The sequence below is a fragment of the Taudactylus pleione genome, unplaced genomic scaffold, assembly GCF_031769625.1.
Source record: "Taudactylus pleione unplaced genomic scaffold, aTauple2 ptg000319l, whole genome shotgun sequence".
Taxonomy (NCBI): Eukaryota; Metazoa; Chordata; class Amphibia; order Anura; family Myobatrachidae; genus Taudactylus; species Taudactylus pleione.
This window is the reverse complement of record NW_028284720.1, coordinates 2,647,121-2,665,164: the sequence shown is the minus strand read 5'-3', so window position 1 is coordinate 2,665,164 and position 18,044 is coordinate 2,647,121. Positions and strand designations below refer to the sequence as shown.

Here is an 18,044-nt window from a genome sequence, read left to right as displayed (position 1 = left end):
TATAACTCTAAAATAAAATAAATTGTATCATAGATCACGGTCAAATTTTATATCTGAGGATTAGGGGCGTGATTCAGACCCGCTCACGAGCGCATAGCGCTCGCAATCGGGTCAATAATGGGGCAGTGCACATGCTCAGCATGCACAGCGCAAGTGCGCGAGCCCCGGAGTGAGTGAGAACTTCACTTGCTCGGGGCTAGCAGCAAAACTGGGTGGCTGTCAATGTTGATTGACAGCTCACCCCGTTTTGTAGACAAGTAGGTGGGGGTGTCTGCACAAATGGAGGTGTTCCCGAAGGAATGCTTGCCATTTGTGGGTGGCGCTACTGACATCATTTGTGATGTCAGTAGTGGACTTCCTGCAGGAAGTCCACTCGGGCTTGCTGTAGACGAGACCTACCACAAGGGTCTCGTCACAAGCCGATGGTCGCGATAATCGCAAATATCACCAGACCACTCACACAAGCTGTGGGTGGTCACCCGCAGCTTTGTGAGCGGCCTGGAGGTGGATTATAGAAAAAAACATCAGCCCTGATTTAGAGTGAGAGCTTGCAAATAACTAGTGCCTCTGAATCAGGCTTTAGGTTATTTGAGCCCAAAGAAAATTCCAACAAAAAACTCGTACTCAATGTTGCAGGACACACTTCATTTTACAAATAATTTAAAACCTAATTTTATTTTATTAACATGGAGATAGAAATGTTAGGTAAGGATATATTTTATTTTATACTGTATATTTCAAGAAATTTTTAATTTTTTTCACAAGACTATATATTAGTAGTTGATTAATTTAAACTAAAAAACATTGTTTAAATTTATGAAAAACTTTTCTCTAACCATTGTCTTTTACTGTTCATTTCAGGTATGATTAGAATACTGTAGCATTTAGGAAAAAATATACAGCTCAATATTCCAATACTTGAAGCCAATATAGCAAAAATCTCTACAGTGACCATGTGTTTACCCTTACTGCTCAGATAGGCTGGGATAGCACAGACCCAAACACTGCAGAACACCAGCATGCTGAAGGTGATGTATTTGGCTTCATTAAAGATGTCAGGTAATGTCCTTACCATGAATGCTAGACCAAAGCTCAAAGCTGCCAGGAACCCCATGTAACCCAATATAAAATAAAATGCAAGGATAGAACCCTCATTACATTGAATTATTATAATCCCAGTATATGTATTCTTGTCATACTCTTGAAAGGGAGGATAAATTGATAACCAAATAGCACTGGTGAGAACTTGAACAGATGAGGAGATCAACACTACAGAATATGGCAATTTAACACCCAGCCATTTTCTCCAGTAGCTTCCAGGTTTAGTGGCTTTGAAAGCAATGCAAACCATGATAGTCTTGGCGAGGATAGAAGACACAGCCACGGTGAATAGTGTTCCAAAGGAGATTTGACGTATCATGCAGGTGATATCCACAGGACGACCGATGAACAGAAATACACAGAGTTGGCTCAGATTGAGGGAGATGAGAAGAATGAAACTAAGGTTTCTATTATTGGCTTTTACTATGGGATTGTCCCAGAATGAAACAAACAGTCCTATTATAAAGAGAGTTAAGAGAAAAAATAGGACAGATATTGAAGAAAAAACTGTAGCTATTGGGTCCTTCTTGTATGCTAGAAATTCTAATATCCTTGGAATACACTTATCTTTGCCCTCATTAGGCCAATCATCTTCAGGACATTTCTGACAATTTTTACTGTCTAAAAAATTAATTGAGAAAATAATGTTATAATAATATATATTACCACATTGTCCAATCTATCTCTCTAGTTATGTCAATAAGCAGTCTTGAGAAAGATTTGACTTTGTATCAACAGATTTCTGATTGTACTAAAATGATTAGCATATTTTTTTAAGCAAAACTTCTTAAAACTTGGAATACTTATTTGCCATAATTCAGCTGAAAGCTCCAGCTTTAGCTAATATGTAAATGGTTAACATAATTGTGACCAATGTCATAGAAACTTTGGTTGGACATTAAAAAAAAGAACCTATAGACAGAACTAGCCTGGCTTTCTGTGTGCTTGTAAATTAAACTGTGAAAATTATAAATTTTTATTATATTAGATTAGGGGTCAGTTTGCTCCACTGTTTATATGCCATAGTCTTCTAATAAAGAACAAGTTCCAATTTAGATACTGGTCCATAACTGTGACACACACAATATGTCCAAAGCAGATTGTCACACATACCTCTTACAAAGGAAATGACAGAGTCCAGGATACAATGGTTTCAACATTATTTCTAACTTAAACAGGATTTTATTACTGATGTTTTTCTATTCTATTTTGTTTACACCAAATAGATGTATTAACCTCCCAAATGTTGATTCACTGCAATTAAATATATTTTGCCTCTTAATACTCACATTTTTCCATTTATTACCATGAAATAAGATATTTCCAGGCAGAAAGCATGCCCATATCAGACTGCTTAGTAAAATATATATTAAAAAAACATTTCTCCTGGTACAACAACCTACATGCTGGAAGTGTATAAAAAGTTCTGAAAATAAATTTAGTATTTGCAGATTTATGTTACAGATGTGTTCTTATTCTGTCATCACGATATGCTTCCCTTTGGTCTATATAATTAGACAGACAGCATAAGACCCTCCTACTATTCAATAATTCAGTCTGGATTTGAAGATCTGAAGAATTGTTTTTATTGTAGTAATAGGAGGAAATAATGAATGGTAAAACTGAAATTAAAACTGTAGTTAAAAACATACATAAGTACAGTGGAAAAATTTGCTAACTATATAACACATGACCATAACATGATAGTGAGCTGACAGCAGATCTTACCTTCAATCTGTGCAGGGGAGAGGAATTAATGTACCTGTTTGCAGTAGATCATTTGAAAAACTAAGATGAAAGCCTACACTATCTTCTACCCAGGGTGTACTCATGCCAAGTAGCTCCTCTCGATGTGTTAGGCCCCATGTGACTCAATACAAAGAAGCAACAAAATGACTTTGCTAGTGTACTGTTATGAGCCACCACAATGGCTCATCTCATTGCCAGGTCTTGTCTATTACCAGGTGGCTGGGAAGCTGCAGCACACAGGCTGTACAGGCTGATGGTCCCAACTTTCTATAAGAAATGGGGACTCTGAGGGATGCAGGGAATCTTGGTCCCCACTGTTACCTAGCAGAATGGATACTGTTTGAGATGTGCAGCTGCTTAGCTGCATTCGGTTTTTCATTAGGCTGGCACTCATTGGTCCCTCTCTCTGTTAAAAGGCAGCCAGCAATGCACCTCTTTTCCAGTTATAGCTTCATGCTGGAGCTGCCTTGCTTACCCTGGTGTCTATTCAGTGTTGTTGAATTCCTCTATTGCTATGTACTTAGATGGCCTGATCTATGGTCTCATTCTTCCTGCAAAACCTCTATTGCTAAGTAGCACCATATTCACCTTTAGAAATATGACATTGTTGCTGTTTACTTTTACCTGTTATAGTCTGTAATTATTTAGTTCCTGATGTGACTATTTATGGATTAATTTGAACCATTCAGTCCTTTGGCACTGCAAGTGGTTTTCTTCTATTCCAGCCTTTATTTTTAGTGATTGTCTCTCATTTTCTATAAACCTCTACTACTCTGAGTTTAAGACCTAGCGGCATCTTAGTACACATGAGAGTATTTTTCTCTAAGGAAATAAAGGCAGCTGTTATAAGACCTTAGCACGTTGTTCTGTTGGTCTTGTGCAAAATAGGTAGGTATTTCATAACATGTACACGCATCATTGAGGTATGTGACATTTGAACACCTGTGTGCAACTGAATCTGCACAGTGCAGTTACAAGGAAGTTTCTGGTAATTGTGCCCAATATTTTAATGAAGCAATAATTAAACAGTCATATCAGTCTGGTTTGGCCTTAATAAAATGCTTGCCCATTTAAAATATGGGCCAGACTCATTGGGATCTCACAAATGCCTGCAATTTTCAGGCTAGTACATTTACCATTGAATACATGTATAAGTCTTCCAATACCAGCAGTTGCAACTTTTAGTCACTCCATGTTTTTTTTCATCTGTGATATTGAATATTTTTAAAATTAAGTCCTGTGCAATTAAAGTAACAGCCTTGTATCTCTAGTACACTGTGAGCAGCTTTTCACTTAATCTGTGATGTGACTAAGATGCAAAATTTAAAGGAAAATACAGTATGCTATTTCTTGCAGAACATCTCAGTGTTGCCTGGGGCATCTCACATCGTATGATGTATGCCCAGTAAGTAAGGACACATCAGTATAGAATCTTGATACTACTGATATTGATTATGTCCTATATAATGTTACACACAATAAAATAAATTAGAGATGTGTGTGCTTGGATTGCTGAAATCTTAAAACTCATGAATTTGGGGTTCCAAGTGGATCCAAGACCAGGCTCGATTCTTACTTAAAACAAGGTAAAACTTAATGTTCCTTTGAAATGTCAGATTTCACATGTTTTGGATTGCTTATAAGAAGTCCCTCTTGATCAGACACAATTTCACACAGTAGATTGTAGAGAGAGGGTGTGGATTTTAGGTGCTCATTGAAAAATACCATTAGGATGCTATAGTGGGTAGGAAGGGTGACTTTGGGTATCTTTCTATGTGTGTTTCTCAGATATGGTAGCTACACTCTGCAATCCAGTGCTCTCTGAACAAGCTACTGTATGGTGATGTAAATAAGCTCTTGTGTATGATTGTTTGTTAAAAAGTGAACTTTCCCTTTTATTTTCACAAGTAAATATATCTAGTCTCTAACTAAACTGAAGTACATTATATATCGTCACTGTATAAGGACAAAGACTGTGATTTCAAGATTTGTCCCAAAAAATAGTGTTATGTCTGAATACCCCAGACAAGAAACAAATTGTCTATCATAAAACTCCCTGCAGTCTTTTTCTAATTCAATTTAAATTTGTTTTTATTAAATGTTTTTGAGGTGCAGCATATATTACTGTTCTTACTGTATGTGGTGGTATACTCATATCTTTACTCCAAGATACTTATTGCAAAAAAGTCATTTTCTTATTCTGGTGTGTAAAAAAATGCAAGTCTTTTATAAACAAATTTTTAAATTTGTATAGTTTTTTATGCAGCATACTTTACTGTACTTAGTGAGTGTTGTCATCAGCTGCACCATTCTGCAAATTATTATGCTCCATTATTATGTGGCCATATATTGGGCAATTATGTGCCCCAGATAATTATTTTTAGGGATGAGTTTGCAGTGCGGTGCTCCCTTGGTTGGTATGGCTGGACTGCTTTGGGGTGGCAAACTAGAACACTCTATTTAGCACTTTCTTAACACTAACTTTTCTACTAATACTATTTTATTTAGAATTTTAATTACACCCTTCACCTGTATATCACCCTTTAAAACATAGTTTTTGATTTATTAATATTATTATTAACATTTACTAACACCTTAGTCTCTCACTGGGGTGGCTGTCCTTTGCTGGCTTTTTGGGTTCTGCACACCAGACTTTGACTTAGAAGTAGGAACCTCCAGTAATCAGAGAAGCCTTGACATGACCTGGAGGCTTAGTCATATTTTTGCAAATATATGCAACTGATATCTCTGAATTATCTTCCGCCATGTAGTTTTTCATATCTTATTGCTGATATAATTCAGTGTGCTGGGGATACCCTTTGATGTTTCTTCTATAGACTAACCTCTCCCTTTCATGCACATGAGTTTTATTACTAAAGTGATTGATCAGCTACCAATATGCATTGCAGCTCTATCTTAGATTCCAAAGAAGAATTATTTAGTGCTATGGCTGCTGCTGCTTCTGGAAGTGAATTTTCATCATAGAAAGGGACCAATAAGAATATAAGTTTCATACAACAATTCACTGTGAAATAAGCTTTTTCAACAGGAACCAAGTATGGCAGCTACCATTTTGTTGTACAGTGGATTACTGTAGCCATGGCAGCTATTTCAACATTAGATCTGTGTCCAATATCCACCATAAGTACATCTACTTCAAGTAGTTGATGTCATGTATACTGCCTACCAAGTTTCATCTCCATTACATTTTACCAGAACAATTCCTCACCTTTGCCAGGGTATTAAAAATATTCTTGGCTGAAGAAATGGCACTGTACCGACCTTTCCACTTAACTACAGTTATGTGGACAAGCAGTACTGGCCAACCTAAAGACTACATGACTGTGACAGCCCACTTGGTGGGTGTATCACTTTTTTAGAAGCAGCTGTATCTAAAACAATGCAAAATCATTCACAGACAGCCTACACTCTGTATCAGTGAATTCACTAACAGGTATACTTGTATCAATCTATTAGAAAAACTCAGGGATGTGATAGCAGATTGGGTTGCCAGGCTTAGTAATTTCTGATAACACAAGTAATATAGTTGAGGCATTACAAATGGATATTTTAAATATGTGCCATATTCTGTAAACACAATAAACTTGGCAGTTCAGAATTTCTTAAAAACCAACAGGTGCATGCTGGTCATGCTGACTGTAACCTGAAAAAATTCTGGGCATTTTTAACATTCAGCAATCACATTTAAAAGTTTGCCACCAGCTGAAACAAGAGGTAGTGACTAGGTGTAAATTCTATATGCTCCAGTGACTGGAGGAACAGCAACAATCCATTCAAGCATACATAAGAAACCATAATATAAGGAGAGGAGAAGCATTTACCTTAGTCTAGTATATTGAAGAATACTCTCCTTTTTTTGCAAACTATTGAAACCAATTGAATTTGTCACCAATTAATTCAGTTCACACACTGTCAGCCTGAGTCAGGTCATACTCAAAATTAAACTAATGAAAAAGCAGCTAAATCATCTTGAAGGAGAACAGAAAAAACAAGTTTTGGACTTTTTTGGTTTGACCAGACCAAAATGTTTGCAACATCGTGCAATTGAATTAGTACATTTTGGCAACCATGCTTGATCTTAGATTCAAGTCATACTGTATGTAATCTATTTCTTTCAAACTGACATTGATATTAAGATATGCATAGAACTCCTGGTGAGAAAGTTGTCAGCTCAAGTGGCACATGCCATGATGATGTCTCCTGCTTCAGTTTCTCCTGCAATTGCTGTTGCCAAAGAAAAGCTGACCTTGTCCAAGAGACCTACTGGTAATGAAGATGAGTTATCTCAGAGCAGCAGAGTGAAACATAAAGAAATTTGGTCAGGTTTAAAAAAATAGGCCTGAATTATTGACACCTCTACCATGACTCAAACAGTGTACAGTAACCATCAAAAGAATGGTGGAGGATTATTTTAATGAAAATGTACAAATTAGCAAATTGCACAGTCCCTTTGAATACCGGGAGGAATAAAAGGTAATTTGGAGCCCCCTGTACAAACTAGTTATGGTTTACTACATACATAGAGTAGTATAATAAATTAATATAATCATATAATTAATAATTGTCAACTTTGATTTGACTGTAAACCTGCCTTGAATCTTTTGTATTGTGCTGAAGCCTGTCAGTTTCCCCTTTTAAAAATCTCTACATTCTAAAAGGGAATGGCAGAAAAACAGGTGTGACAGAGGGGAGAGGTCAGATGAGGAAGAATGGTAGATCTGAGTATCATCAGCATATAGATGATATTGTTAGTCAAAATAGCTGATGAGTATAGGACATTTAGAGGGAGAATAGGGGATGTCCAAAAATAGAACCTTGAGAAACACCTACTGTTAGTGCAAATGGGGGGAGAGGAGTCATGAGAGGAGACAGAAGAAAGAACAGTCAGAGACCAATGATAGTTATTACTGTTATTAATCAATCAATCCTACTCCTGACTTCCACTAAATACTTCACCTCCATTTGCCTGAGCTGACCTTTGACTTCTGATCTAGTCCAAGCTTAAATAAAACTTAATATTGGTTAATATACTGTATTTTATTAAACTTCAATCCTGTCTGTCACTGCAGTGCCACTATTTTTAATAGATGTGCTACATTCTTTTAAACTGCTATTTATTTGAGCCACTGCTCTGTCACTTACTTTAGACAAGGAGATCAATGCAATCTTTAGACAATATTGGTGAAAACAGTATTGTGAGCTGAGAGGTGGTTATAATTAATTGAATTAAATGTTTTTCATGCTAATAATACTGTTGTAACAAATATAGTTTCTAATGTCATGATTGTAGCTGTTTTGATACATTTTAAAGAAATCTAAAAACAAAACTAAAACATAACAAAGACTTAAAATGAAAATCAAAACGCGGTGGTCAGTGCACATCTCTAACATAAAGTACAATGGAACACTGGCAAGAATCAGTTATTTCATATTTTTTTTAGATACCAAACAATCATACAGTGTGAGTCCTTCATTGGTCTCTTATAAATATGCAGTCACATATCAGTTGTGCCATAAACATAAGCATAAAGTTCTTAAGAGTATGGCAACACTATGTTGATAACACTTTTGGTGTGTGAAGTGGGGAAATTACTACTTAATAGATGATTTATTGGCTTTGTTCTGTTGTACTTTTTGCTTGTTTGTCTAATATTTTTAATCTAATACTTCCAACAGCGATGAATTCCTATGAGAGCTGTGGCTGGTTTGAATTATCCCTGTAAATTGTTACATTCATTTACTGATGATAATTGAAAACCTAGAGCTTGTATTTTATAACATTCTACAGTATCCGAAAAAAAAGCTGCATCTGTGGAAGGCACTCAGTTTCCTGTTATAGTAATATAATAAAAACTTGAATTAGGCCTATAATAATAACAACAAATTTGCAATAAATGTACCAGTTATAAGATTACAATAAAATAGTAGTGTAAATAGAAAAGGAAATTAAATTGAACGTAGAACAGTTAAGAGATTTTCCATGATTACATATTAAGGCCTATAGATTGACTAATCCATTTTCTTGATCTGTGCTGTCAGGTTGCTTCCTAAGATCAACTGTTACTCACCCCAGCGCTGGCTTCCCCTAATCCCTAGAGCAGTCATATGTCAGGTGTGGCAGCGATTGACGCGCTGAGGATTAAACCTAGGGACCATGTAGACATCCATGAGCTGCTCCATGTCTTGGTTGCTGCTGTTGCCATCATGAACACAGCCATTACAGTCTTCATCACCTGATTACCCTTTACCCAAAGGTAGCATGGTGGTTGTCAGCTGACACTGTCCTCCAATGGACTGCTATCTCAGGGTATATAACTAGGCTCTGGACAGTAGGAGGTTGCCTGTACATTGTAACTTCTAGTGTTTGCTTGCCATCACTTTGTTCCAGATTCCCTTGCTGTTTTCTCTCATATACAGTCACTCTTCAGTGCCAGCAGTGCATCTGAATCACCTTGCCTGCATACTCTTTACATCCTCTGAGTACAAACTACAGTGTCACACTCCAGTGCTAGCAGTGCATCTGAAATACCTTACCTGCTTACTCTGTACAGTACATCCTCTGAGTACAAACCACAGTGTCACTCTCCAGTGCCAGCAGTGCATCTGAACACCTTGCCTACGTACTCTGTACATCCTCTAAATACAAACCACAGAGTCACTCTCCAGTGCCAGTGGTGCATCTGAAACACCTTGCCCGCATACTCGGTACATCCTCTGAGTATAAACCACAGAGTCACTCTCCAGTGCCAGTGGTGCATCTGAAACACCTTACCTGTGTAATCTGTATATACTCTGAGTACAAACCACAGTGTCACTCTCCATTGCCAGTGGTGCATCTGAACACCTTGCCTGCATACTCAGTACATCCTTGCTAGTGCTAGTACACTCCCCTGGGCCTCATTGGTGTTATTTCCCTCCATTCCCCACCTATATCGGCTGTGATCTGCTTGCTGGATGCAGCTTAAACACATATCCCGCTTGGAGGGGTCACTGGTGAACACCTCCCAGCAGGTTAGATTCCGCACCTTTGGTCAGGTCTCGCCAACATCCGATATCTGTGAATGAGGAGGAATTATAGCATGACCCCTCGCCGAGACCTCAGCTTTCAGCTCCTCATTAGGATATCCTCCTTAGACAGGTGTGACATGTGCATTGTTTATTGTTGGCACACATATAGTGTATATATATATATATATATATATATATATATGTACAACGATACTCAAACAATATTTAAATCAATACTTTTGGAGTGAGGTGACAACTCTCCTATTACATTTTGTATGACTTTATCTTAAATATTTAACTTTTGTCTGCTTGTTTGTAAATTGTATTGTAGATTATCATGAACTACCAACTCTGCTGCTATCTGGAAGTGTTGTATGATTGTCAGGGAAATATCACATGGGAATTCCACAAGTAGATATGTTTATTTATGTGATCATTTGATTTTTAAAGTTGTGATTATCTCCCATGACCTGATTAGAGACAAGGTGGCAGTCAGATATATGTTAGAGCTGCTTATATCAGCCATTATGATTAGCTCTGTAAATGTTTAAGCCTACTAACTCTTCTTCCTTACATATCAGTTATCATATAGCATGTAAATTCCTTGAAGATCTGTGAAATGTCCCAGCTCTTAATCCTCTTTAAAAGATCCCTCCAGGGGGTCAGAAAAATGAATATGGTAATATCATAACCTGTAAAGTTGTCTCCTACTTTATTTGGTAAGAAAGAGATGCTGTATTATTTAAACCCAACACTGACTGATGTCTACGTGTAGAGAAATAATATGTTCAAAATATTAGTCAAGAATGGTCTCTGAAAATTTTGTGAAACTTAATTTGCATTTACACTGAACACCAGAAAAATGGGAAATTAGACAGCCAAATGTAGGAATCAATTGGCATGACAAATGTATAGAAGTGTTCAATTTTTGGAAGTAAATCTGAAATTGGGAATTGCTCTGGTATACTTTCAGCTCCCTTCAATTATGGTTATAAAAGTTAATTTTTCATTTCATTTTATAATAAATGATGTGCCTAAAACTGTTTAATGTTAATTATAATTTTATAATATTAAACTTCGTTTATACAACTTGGTCTCTGTAATTTTTATCAGATTCATTTGTCTGTGAATTATGAATGAACAAAAATCTGCATATCTGTACTACCAGATACAATTTGGGTAACTATAACTGGGATCAACTTACTAAAGGGTCTAATTTTAGTTGTGTATAGAGAACTGAAAAAACCTCAGTGGTGGCAGAACTTGAGAATAATTAGTACATGTCAGATACTCTTGATTTTTGATGTTTTTTTTTAATTAACCCTGCTTCAATCCCAGTTCATGTATATTGAAGTAAGTGCTGATCATGGCAAGCAGGCCTGTAGAAACCCTGTCTGGCTCAGTTATTTTAGTAGGACATGGTCTAATTATGCATGGTGTGACCATGCCTCCTCACTGGAGTGGCTGTGCTGTGATCCCTTACTCAGGAGCAAATTCAGGGGGTTAGTCTCCATTGACCAACTGCAGCCTAGCACACAGTGTGCTGGGCTTGGGAGAGGGTATGCTGACAGATAAGAGAGAGGGGGAAGCAAGAGCAGACTAAGACCCCTCCAACAAGTCTGGGCTCGAGTAATTAGTACATGCTTCACCCCCATCTCGGTGCTTCTGATGGCAAGTTATTAACAGCAGTGAGAGATTGGATTCTCTGCATCAGGCCACAAATGTTTTTGGCACAGACAACAGCTAAATTTTCGATCATAGTAATGAATCCATGTAGCTGATCTTATTGCCTTGTTTACATATGGCAATAGATGATTACAGGCAATTTTAATCATTAACTATAAAGGTAGGCCAAACAATTCTTCCAAAGGAAACCATTCATTCTAAGCAAATGTATAATTTTTGCCAAATTTGAAGGCTACACAATTGTAGACTACCAGATAAGTCAAATATATCATCTCTACTTTCCTCCACATGATGAACACAGAACTGAAGTAAGGTACATTGATCAAAAATAAGATGATTACCAGACACATTGGATATCTCTCCCTCTGAGCATGGGATACAGGCATAGCAGCAGGCGGGATAGCCTTCTCTCCATAGCTGTCTGGTTCCTGGAAGACAGACTTCAGAACAAAAACCTTGTGGAACCTAAGAAATAAAATGATTATTAATAGGGCAATGTAAAATTGTTCCGGAATTAAAGTGCTGATTTCATTTGTAATTTTAACCATGTGGAGATCTTCAGGGAATTGCCTGATCTTAACTAATACAATGATTTGAAAAAGATAAAGTCTTCTTATAGAAGTGACAAATACAAGGTGTCATCGCTGTAATGACTGATAAAAGTTCAGGACAAATTAGCTGTGTCAGTGAGGGTGGTGTATATAGAAGGTGACAGATAATGAAAGAAAAACATTTAGATTATATGTGTAGAGAATATATCTGTTGGCGTTATGCATTGAGTACTAAAGTATAATTAGCTCTTTGATGTACAGATACTATGGATGGGGATAAACCTTATGGCTACACTGGACTGCATCACATGTACTGAATTCCGAGGCTCACTGGGACCTGTGACATTACAGTATATAGACAATATTGCAAATGAAAACACAAACACCATTGTACAATAGCTTCTTTCCATTATTTCCCCAATTTACTGTACTTTTAAACACTTAACTGGCTAATAATATTTTTCAAAAAATGTTCAGAAATTAAATTTTTTTGTGACTGAACTAGATCAAGAACATAAATTTATAACTAATCAATCATAATTTAATCATAAAAAATATATATTTTTAACACATAACATTTTGATTTTTAATACATCACCAACATTATAAATCAGATTGTTGATGATTGGAACATCACACCATTGCGCAAATCCCTGGTGGCTGGTCTTCTCTGTGGCCACCTGGTGGGAGGGACCTGACATGCTGCCCAGTCAGTGATCGACTGCACAGCAGACACTGGGGGAGAGTGCAAGGGTGCTGAGGGGCCTAAAATCCGAACCATGGAAAGACCAGAACAGTAACTTGCATCTGTCCAGATCTTCTTAGGAGAAAAGAACTGCGACTCTGATCTATCCGGATACATGACATTTGTGTGGAATCAGATTTATGGAAAACAAAACAGCACATCTCTACTCTCAACCAATCAAATTATTAGTCTACCACTTTAATGCATTTTATTATTGGACCAATATAAATAATGTTTCTTGCAATTATTGAGGAGATGCTTAATAAACAGACAATGCAGAGGACAGAGACCCAGATTCTCTAGGTAGAAATTCCACTAGCTGAGCTAGACATGTATTGACCTATAAGATTGTATAGAATGCATTGATTTCAATGCAATCCTATATTTTAATAATTAAATTACATTATTTCATTTAATCAAGTCTGGATTACAAGTTATTATGCTAAATACACCTTTTATTTGAAAATCACCTAAATTCTTCCTTTTCAAACCACTAACACAAGGTATATATACAGTACATTCTTTCACCCCACTGATAACTTCTGATGAATTGCATCTGTATATCTTTAATTAGGAAATCTGAAAATATATTCTAAGGTGGTTTAGTTCAATATCTTTACAGTCTTGGTATAGTTGCAACATTGTTAGTGCACTTAACTGTGTCTTTTGTTTAGTTAAGCCTGGGCTTGGGTAAGTATCCAAATATGAAATGTACTGTAGATTTTAATTGAAGTATAATTTCTAGTATTCTTTTACAGATTGCGGGTAAGGAGCAAACTTATAGGAATATAGTTCTATAGATATTTATCTTGTATCATGAGTCAGCTTGGCCGATTAATAAATCATACTTCAAATGAGTTTAGTACAGTAGTTTGTTTGTATAATCATATCTCAGGTACAGTAAAGTAGCACATCTAAATAGCAATGATTATTATTTTGTTTTGGGAGGGAGACCCCTCCCTTCATGGCTGCTGCACCCTTAACAAATGTGGACTCAGGAAGGTCTCTTCTAAGACATTCTGAGTACACTTTTTGTTATAGAGGTTAGGGACTCAGCTACGGTACATGAGACAATTGCTGATGAGCTGTAGTTATATTGTGCACAACATCTCCTATTATAGTATGTTTATGCTGACAAATATTTATGTTTTCTTTATTGCAGGGCACCAGACATTATTTTGTGCTCACCTTAATTAATTAACTGAACTTTCTAAATATTACAAGACATTTTTAAATCCCTTTCCTTAGACAATTTTCACTTTGTAGAGACAGTAATATAAAGATGAGTTAACTCCCCAAATAATTTTTCAGAAACTAGTCAGCATATTGAAGCAAAGTTTGATGTGATTTTATTGGAAAACAACAAATGTATTCTCGTGTTTATGGGTTTCTGTAATCACGCACAGGTGAGATAAGCAAGTAAGAAATTATCACACCTGTTTATGCAGATGGAAATCTTAAAATCATGACCTGTTGGTACTTAAGGACTGGAGTTGAGAACACTGCTCTGTGTCACATCCCAATCTACACTAAACTGAGGTTTGTGCATATTATACATGGCAGAGTTGAGTTGTACTGGAATATGTCTGTTTACACATTCAGACACCTTTGCACCGATTGGGTTGAAACCAATATGAGGTGGTCTAGTTGGATCCTGGCCAGTTTTTAGGGAGGTTATGGTCCCTGTTGGACCTCCCATTGATATATGCTGGGCAGAAATTTGACCCAGGGAGCCTGTACTAAGCCTTCCACTAGATGGACTTGGACCAAAGCTTCACAGAGTGGTAACATTTGGTCCCACAAGACATATTAGGAAGTTAAGTCCCCGGTTGGTCCTCCTTTTGGTGTATAATGGGCACAACTTTGACCCATGGAGCATATTCTGGACTATCAACTGGGATGGATTTGGATGAAAACTTTAGAGGGGTGGCAAATGGTCTAGGATGCCTAATGGAGTGTTTGTGGTCCCAATTAGACCTCAGAGTTAAATGCACTGGGCAGAGCTTTGACCCAGGGAGCCTGTTCTGGATGGATTTGGATGAAATCACATAATAAAACTAAATAACTAATAGTTTAATAGTGTTCTCTGTATGCTGAGATATTGAGGCATGTTGGGTGTTTATTTGCTGTAGGAATGTTATGATGAGGCTTGTGCTGGTTGCAGTCTGAATTTGGCTTGAGGCTTGACATGCAGAGCTGTCAACCAACAAGTTGAGGGCTTCAGTTACAACTTTCAGTTGTGCAGCAAAGTTCTTCATGATCTCTCTTGTAGCCTGACTCTCCAGTCTTCTTTGCTTCTGTTCTTTTTGGATAATGTCCAGCACTCATCCCATTGTCTTGTACATTTGTTCCAATCTTTGTTCCAAGACTACCCTAAAGCTGTTTTGTCTTTCCTCCATTTATTCAGCAATTTCCTGTATCCTCTGGATATGTTCTGGATCATGTCCAAGCTGAAGATCCTCAATTACTAGAAAATATTCTGCTGTAATTTAAAATAAACATGATAAACAGGGTGAGATTGCTATTTGTAACATTAAGGGACATATGCTTCACTCTGTATTTTACATAAAATTAGGCAAAAAATGCATTTTCTGCATAATTTTATGTATTGTAGTTATGTACTAAAAGCACAATGCAGGAGAATTCCCACAAAAACTCTCGTAATTGCTAAATAGTGCAGCAGATCACAGGCATCATTTATATCAATGGCGACTATGATCAGACCCCTATGTACTAAACTTCAAAAAAATAAAGTTTATCGGAAATTAGCCCAAGTAGTTTACACATCTTCAGTTGGAGTAAACTACTATAAGCAAATGGAGGCTCCAGGGGCATGAGAGAGATCTTTTGATCCCTCTCATTGCAGCCCCCACAAGGACAGTACAATTGCTGTCTGTGCAAGTTTCCCCTTTGTACATTGCCAGGATATTTTCATGAAAAATTAAAATATCACTTTGCAATATGGGCAGACAATAATCTAGGCTGGTCAGAGATTTTAAATTAAATTTAAAACACATTCTTTAATGTTTTTTCTGCATATCCTGTATATTGTACCTGCAGTATACTGCCACACGACTACCTAAAGTTATAGACATGCCATTTGCAAGAACTGAGTGTAGGTCACTAGATTCACTGATCAAGCTGCAATGCAGGAAGATTAAATATGATGACCAATGCACACTGGAACACAATAAAAGTCAGATTATTATGGATCATTTGTATGTTAAAAATATTTTTAATACATTAAAGTTTCCATAATTTTATCAAAATAAAAATACACATATTTAATGAGCAAATATTTCATACCCAGCTGTTCTTGATTTTCAGGCAGCCCATATATTCCATCCTGCTTGGTCTGGATTTCTTCATATATGTTTTTCCTTAATCTCTTCCCCTTGTCTGTGCATTCAGGCTCATGCTGTCTGTTTTTCAAAATTTTTAAAATACAAATGAATATCTTGAAAACCCTACACAAATTTACAGTTTAATACTCATTTGGATGGGAATTACCTTCAAATCCAAGAAAAGTTTAGTCCATGGGACTAGATGACTCAAGCAGAGGCCAAATCTCTGGTGATGCGCTAACCTCCCGCTACTATTGCTGCCGAACAGTCTCCTCATGTTGGACTATTGGCTTGACCTGGGCCATCCTGTCCTCCCTTCTTCTTTGGTGCTCCATCTCAGTCCTTGACCTTCTTATTACAGATGAATCTTTGAATGTGAAAAAAGAAACTAAATTACAATAAAAACTATAAAGGTTTTTTTGGGGCCATTTACTAACAGTTGGCAAAATAAATAAATTTTAATGTGCAAAATTTCATCACACTCCAGGAATGACTTAAATTTACAGTGTCACTGTACACCAAACATTTCTCCAATCTACATATCATTAAGGTTCAACTTTTAGGAAATCTAATTCAATTTGGGTAACAAATATGTTGCAAACATTTTTAGCTCCTAAAATTGGCAAAACTGGTGAGTCCTTCATGGTATATCCATGTCACGTGGTCTTGCTGGCTATCTTTCTTAGGGTCTTGCCTGTTCTTCAGTTGAGCATTAGGTGGAAGTTGTTGGTCTTCTTGAAGTTGCAGGACTTGGCTGATCCTCTATTAAATGTATTTAACATTTATCAGTAAACTTTCATAGTTTGAAAATATCTTTGAATAAAAAAATACCTCTCAGAAGATAGATTGATGGAATTTGATGTCCAACATCCCCTGGACACCTCTGACCACAAAGGGATTTATACGATCCCACAATTTCTCCAACATTTGAGTCAACAAACATCCAGTTCTAGGCCTTGTCCGGTGCCTCGCTCGTGTTGATGGTGCTAGGCCATCTTCTTATTGGTACATCTTTGGAAGTTGTTGTACATCTTCTTGTAGATGTCAACTTCCCTTTGCCTCCCTGAGCTTGTTATAACCTATAACCTATGTGGCAATCTCCTTCCATAAGGCTGTCTTCTCCTTCTCAGATGTATTCTGTGCACGGTGGCCAAATATCTTGTTGTAATATCAGTCCAATCCATCGATGTGTGCACAATTTTTGGAGTCATTGAATTTTGCTGAACAGGTCCCCTTCTTCTTTCCTGGTGTTCCATGTGCTGATTCTTTCCTAGTCTAAAAATTACAGACAAAATAGAAAAATTATTATTAACATGAAATAACACATAATATTGTGTGTTTATAATCTTTCTGGTTTTATAACTTGCATGAGTATTAGTTTGCCAGGTGAGAGCAAAGTGGTTATGTTGTAATGGCTGAGTAGCAGTGTGTGTACTTGTTTAAGTGTGAATGTACAAGGGAGATGATTAATTTAGGTTGTAGAAGCGCCTGGGTGAGTGTGAGTGTAATTGTTAGAGTGAATGTAGATAGGCATGTTCTAAGTTAGGGTGTGGGCATGCCTGGGTGAGTGTGAGCATATTAAAGTGAAATGTGATTATGTTTAAGGTGTGGTGGTGACATGTTATGTGTGCCTGTGTGAGTGTGAGTGTAAGTGGGTGCATAGCAAGTGATGTTTGACTATATTTAAAGTGTAGCGGTGCCAGGTTATGTTTCCCTGAGTGAGTGTGAATGCTACTGTTAGCATATTAAGTGAAGTGAGGCTAGGTGTAAAGTGTCACATACTAATGTGTGTGTGCCTGGGTGAGTGAAAAGTGGGTTGTCGGAGTTGATGAAGGATAG

The 18,044-nt window shown here is 37.0% G+C and overlaps 1 protein-coding gene across 1 annotated transcript in view; it reads right to left on the bottom strand.

Moving 5' to 3' along the window:
- Positions 1-814: 814 nt before the first annotated feature.
- Positions 815-18,044, bottom strand: part of LOC148509563 (vomeronasal type-2 receptor 26-like) — a 151,948-nt gene continuing 134,718 nt past the window's right edge. The window contains exons 2-3 of the mRNA XM_088442968.1: positions 11,907-12,030; positions 815-1,722 (exon numbers count right to left, since the gene is read on the bottom strand). Coding sequence (XP_088299094.1) covers positions 815-1,722; positions 11,907-12,030 — 1,032 coding nt within the window. The remainder of the gene's footprint in view (positions 1,723-11,906; positions 12,031-18,044) is intronic.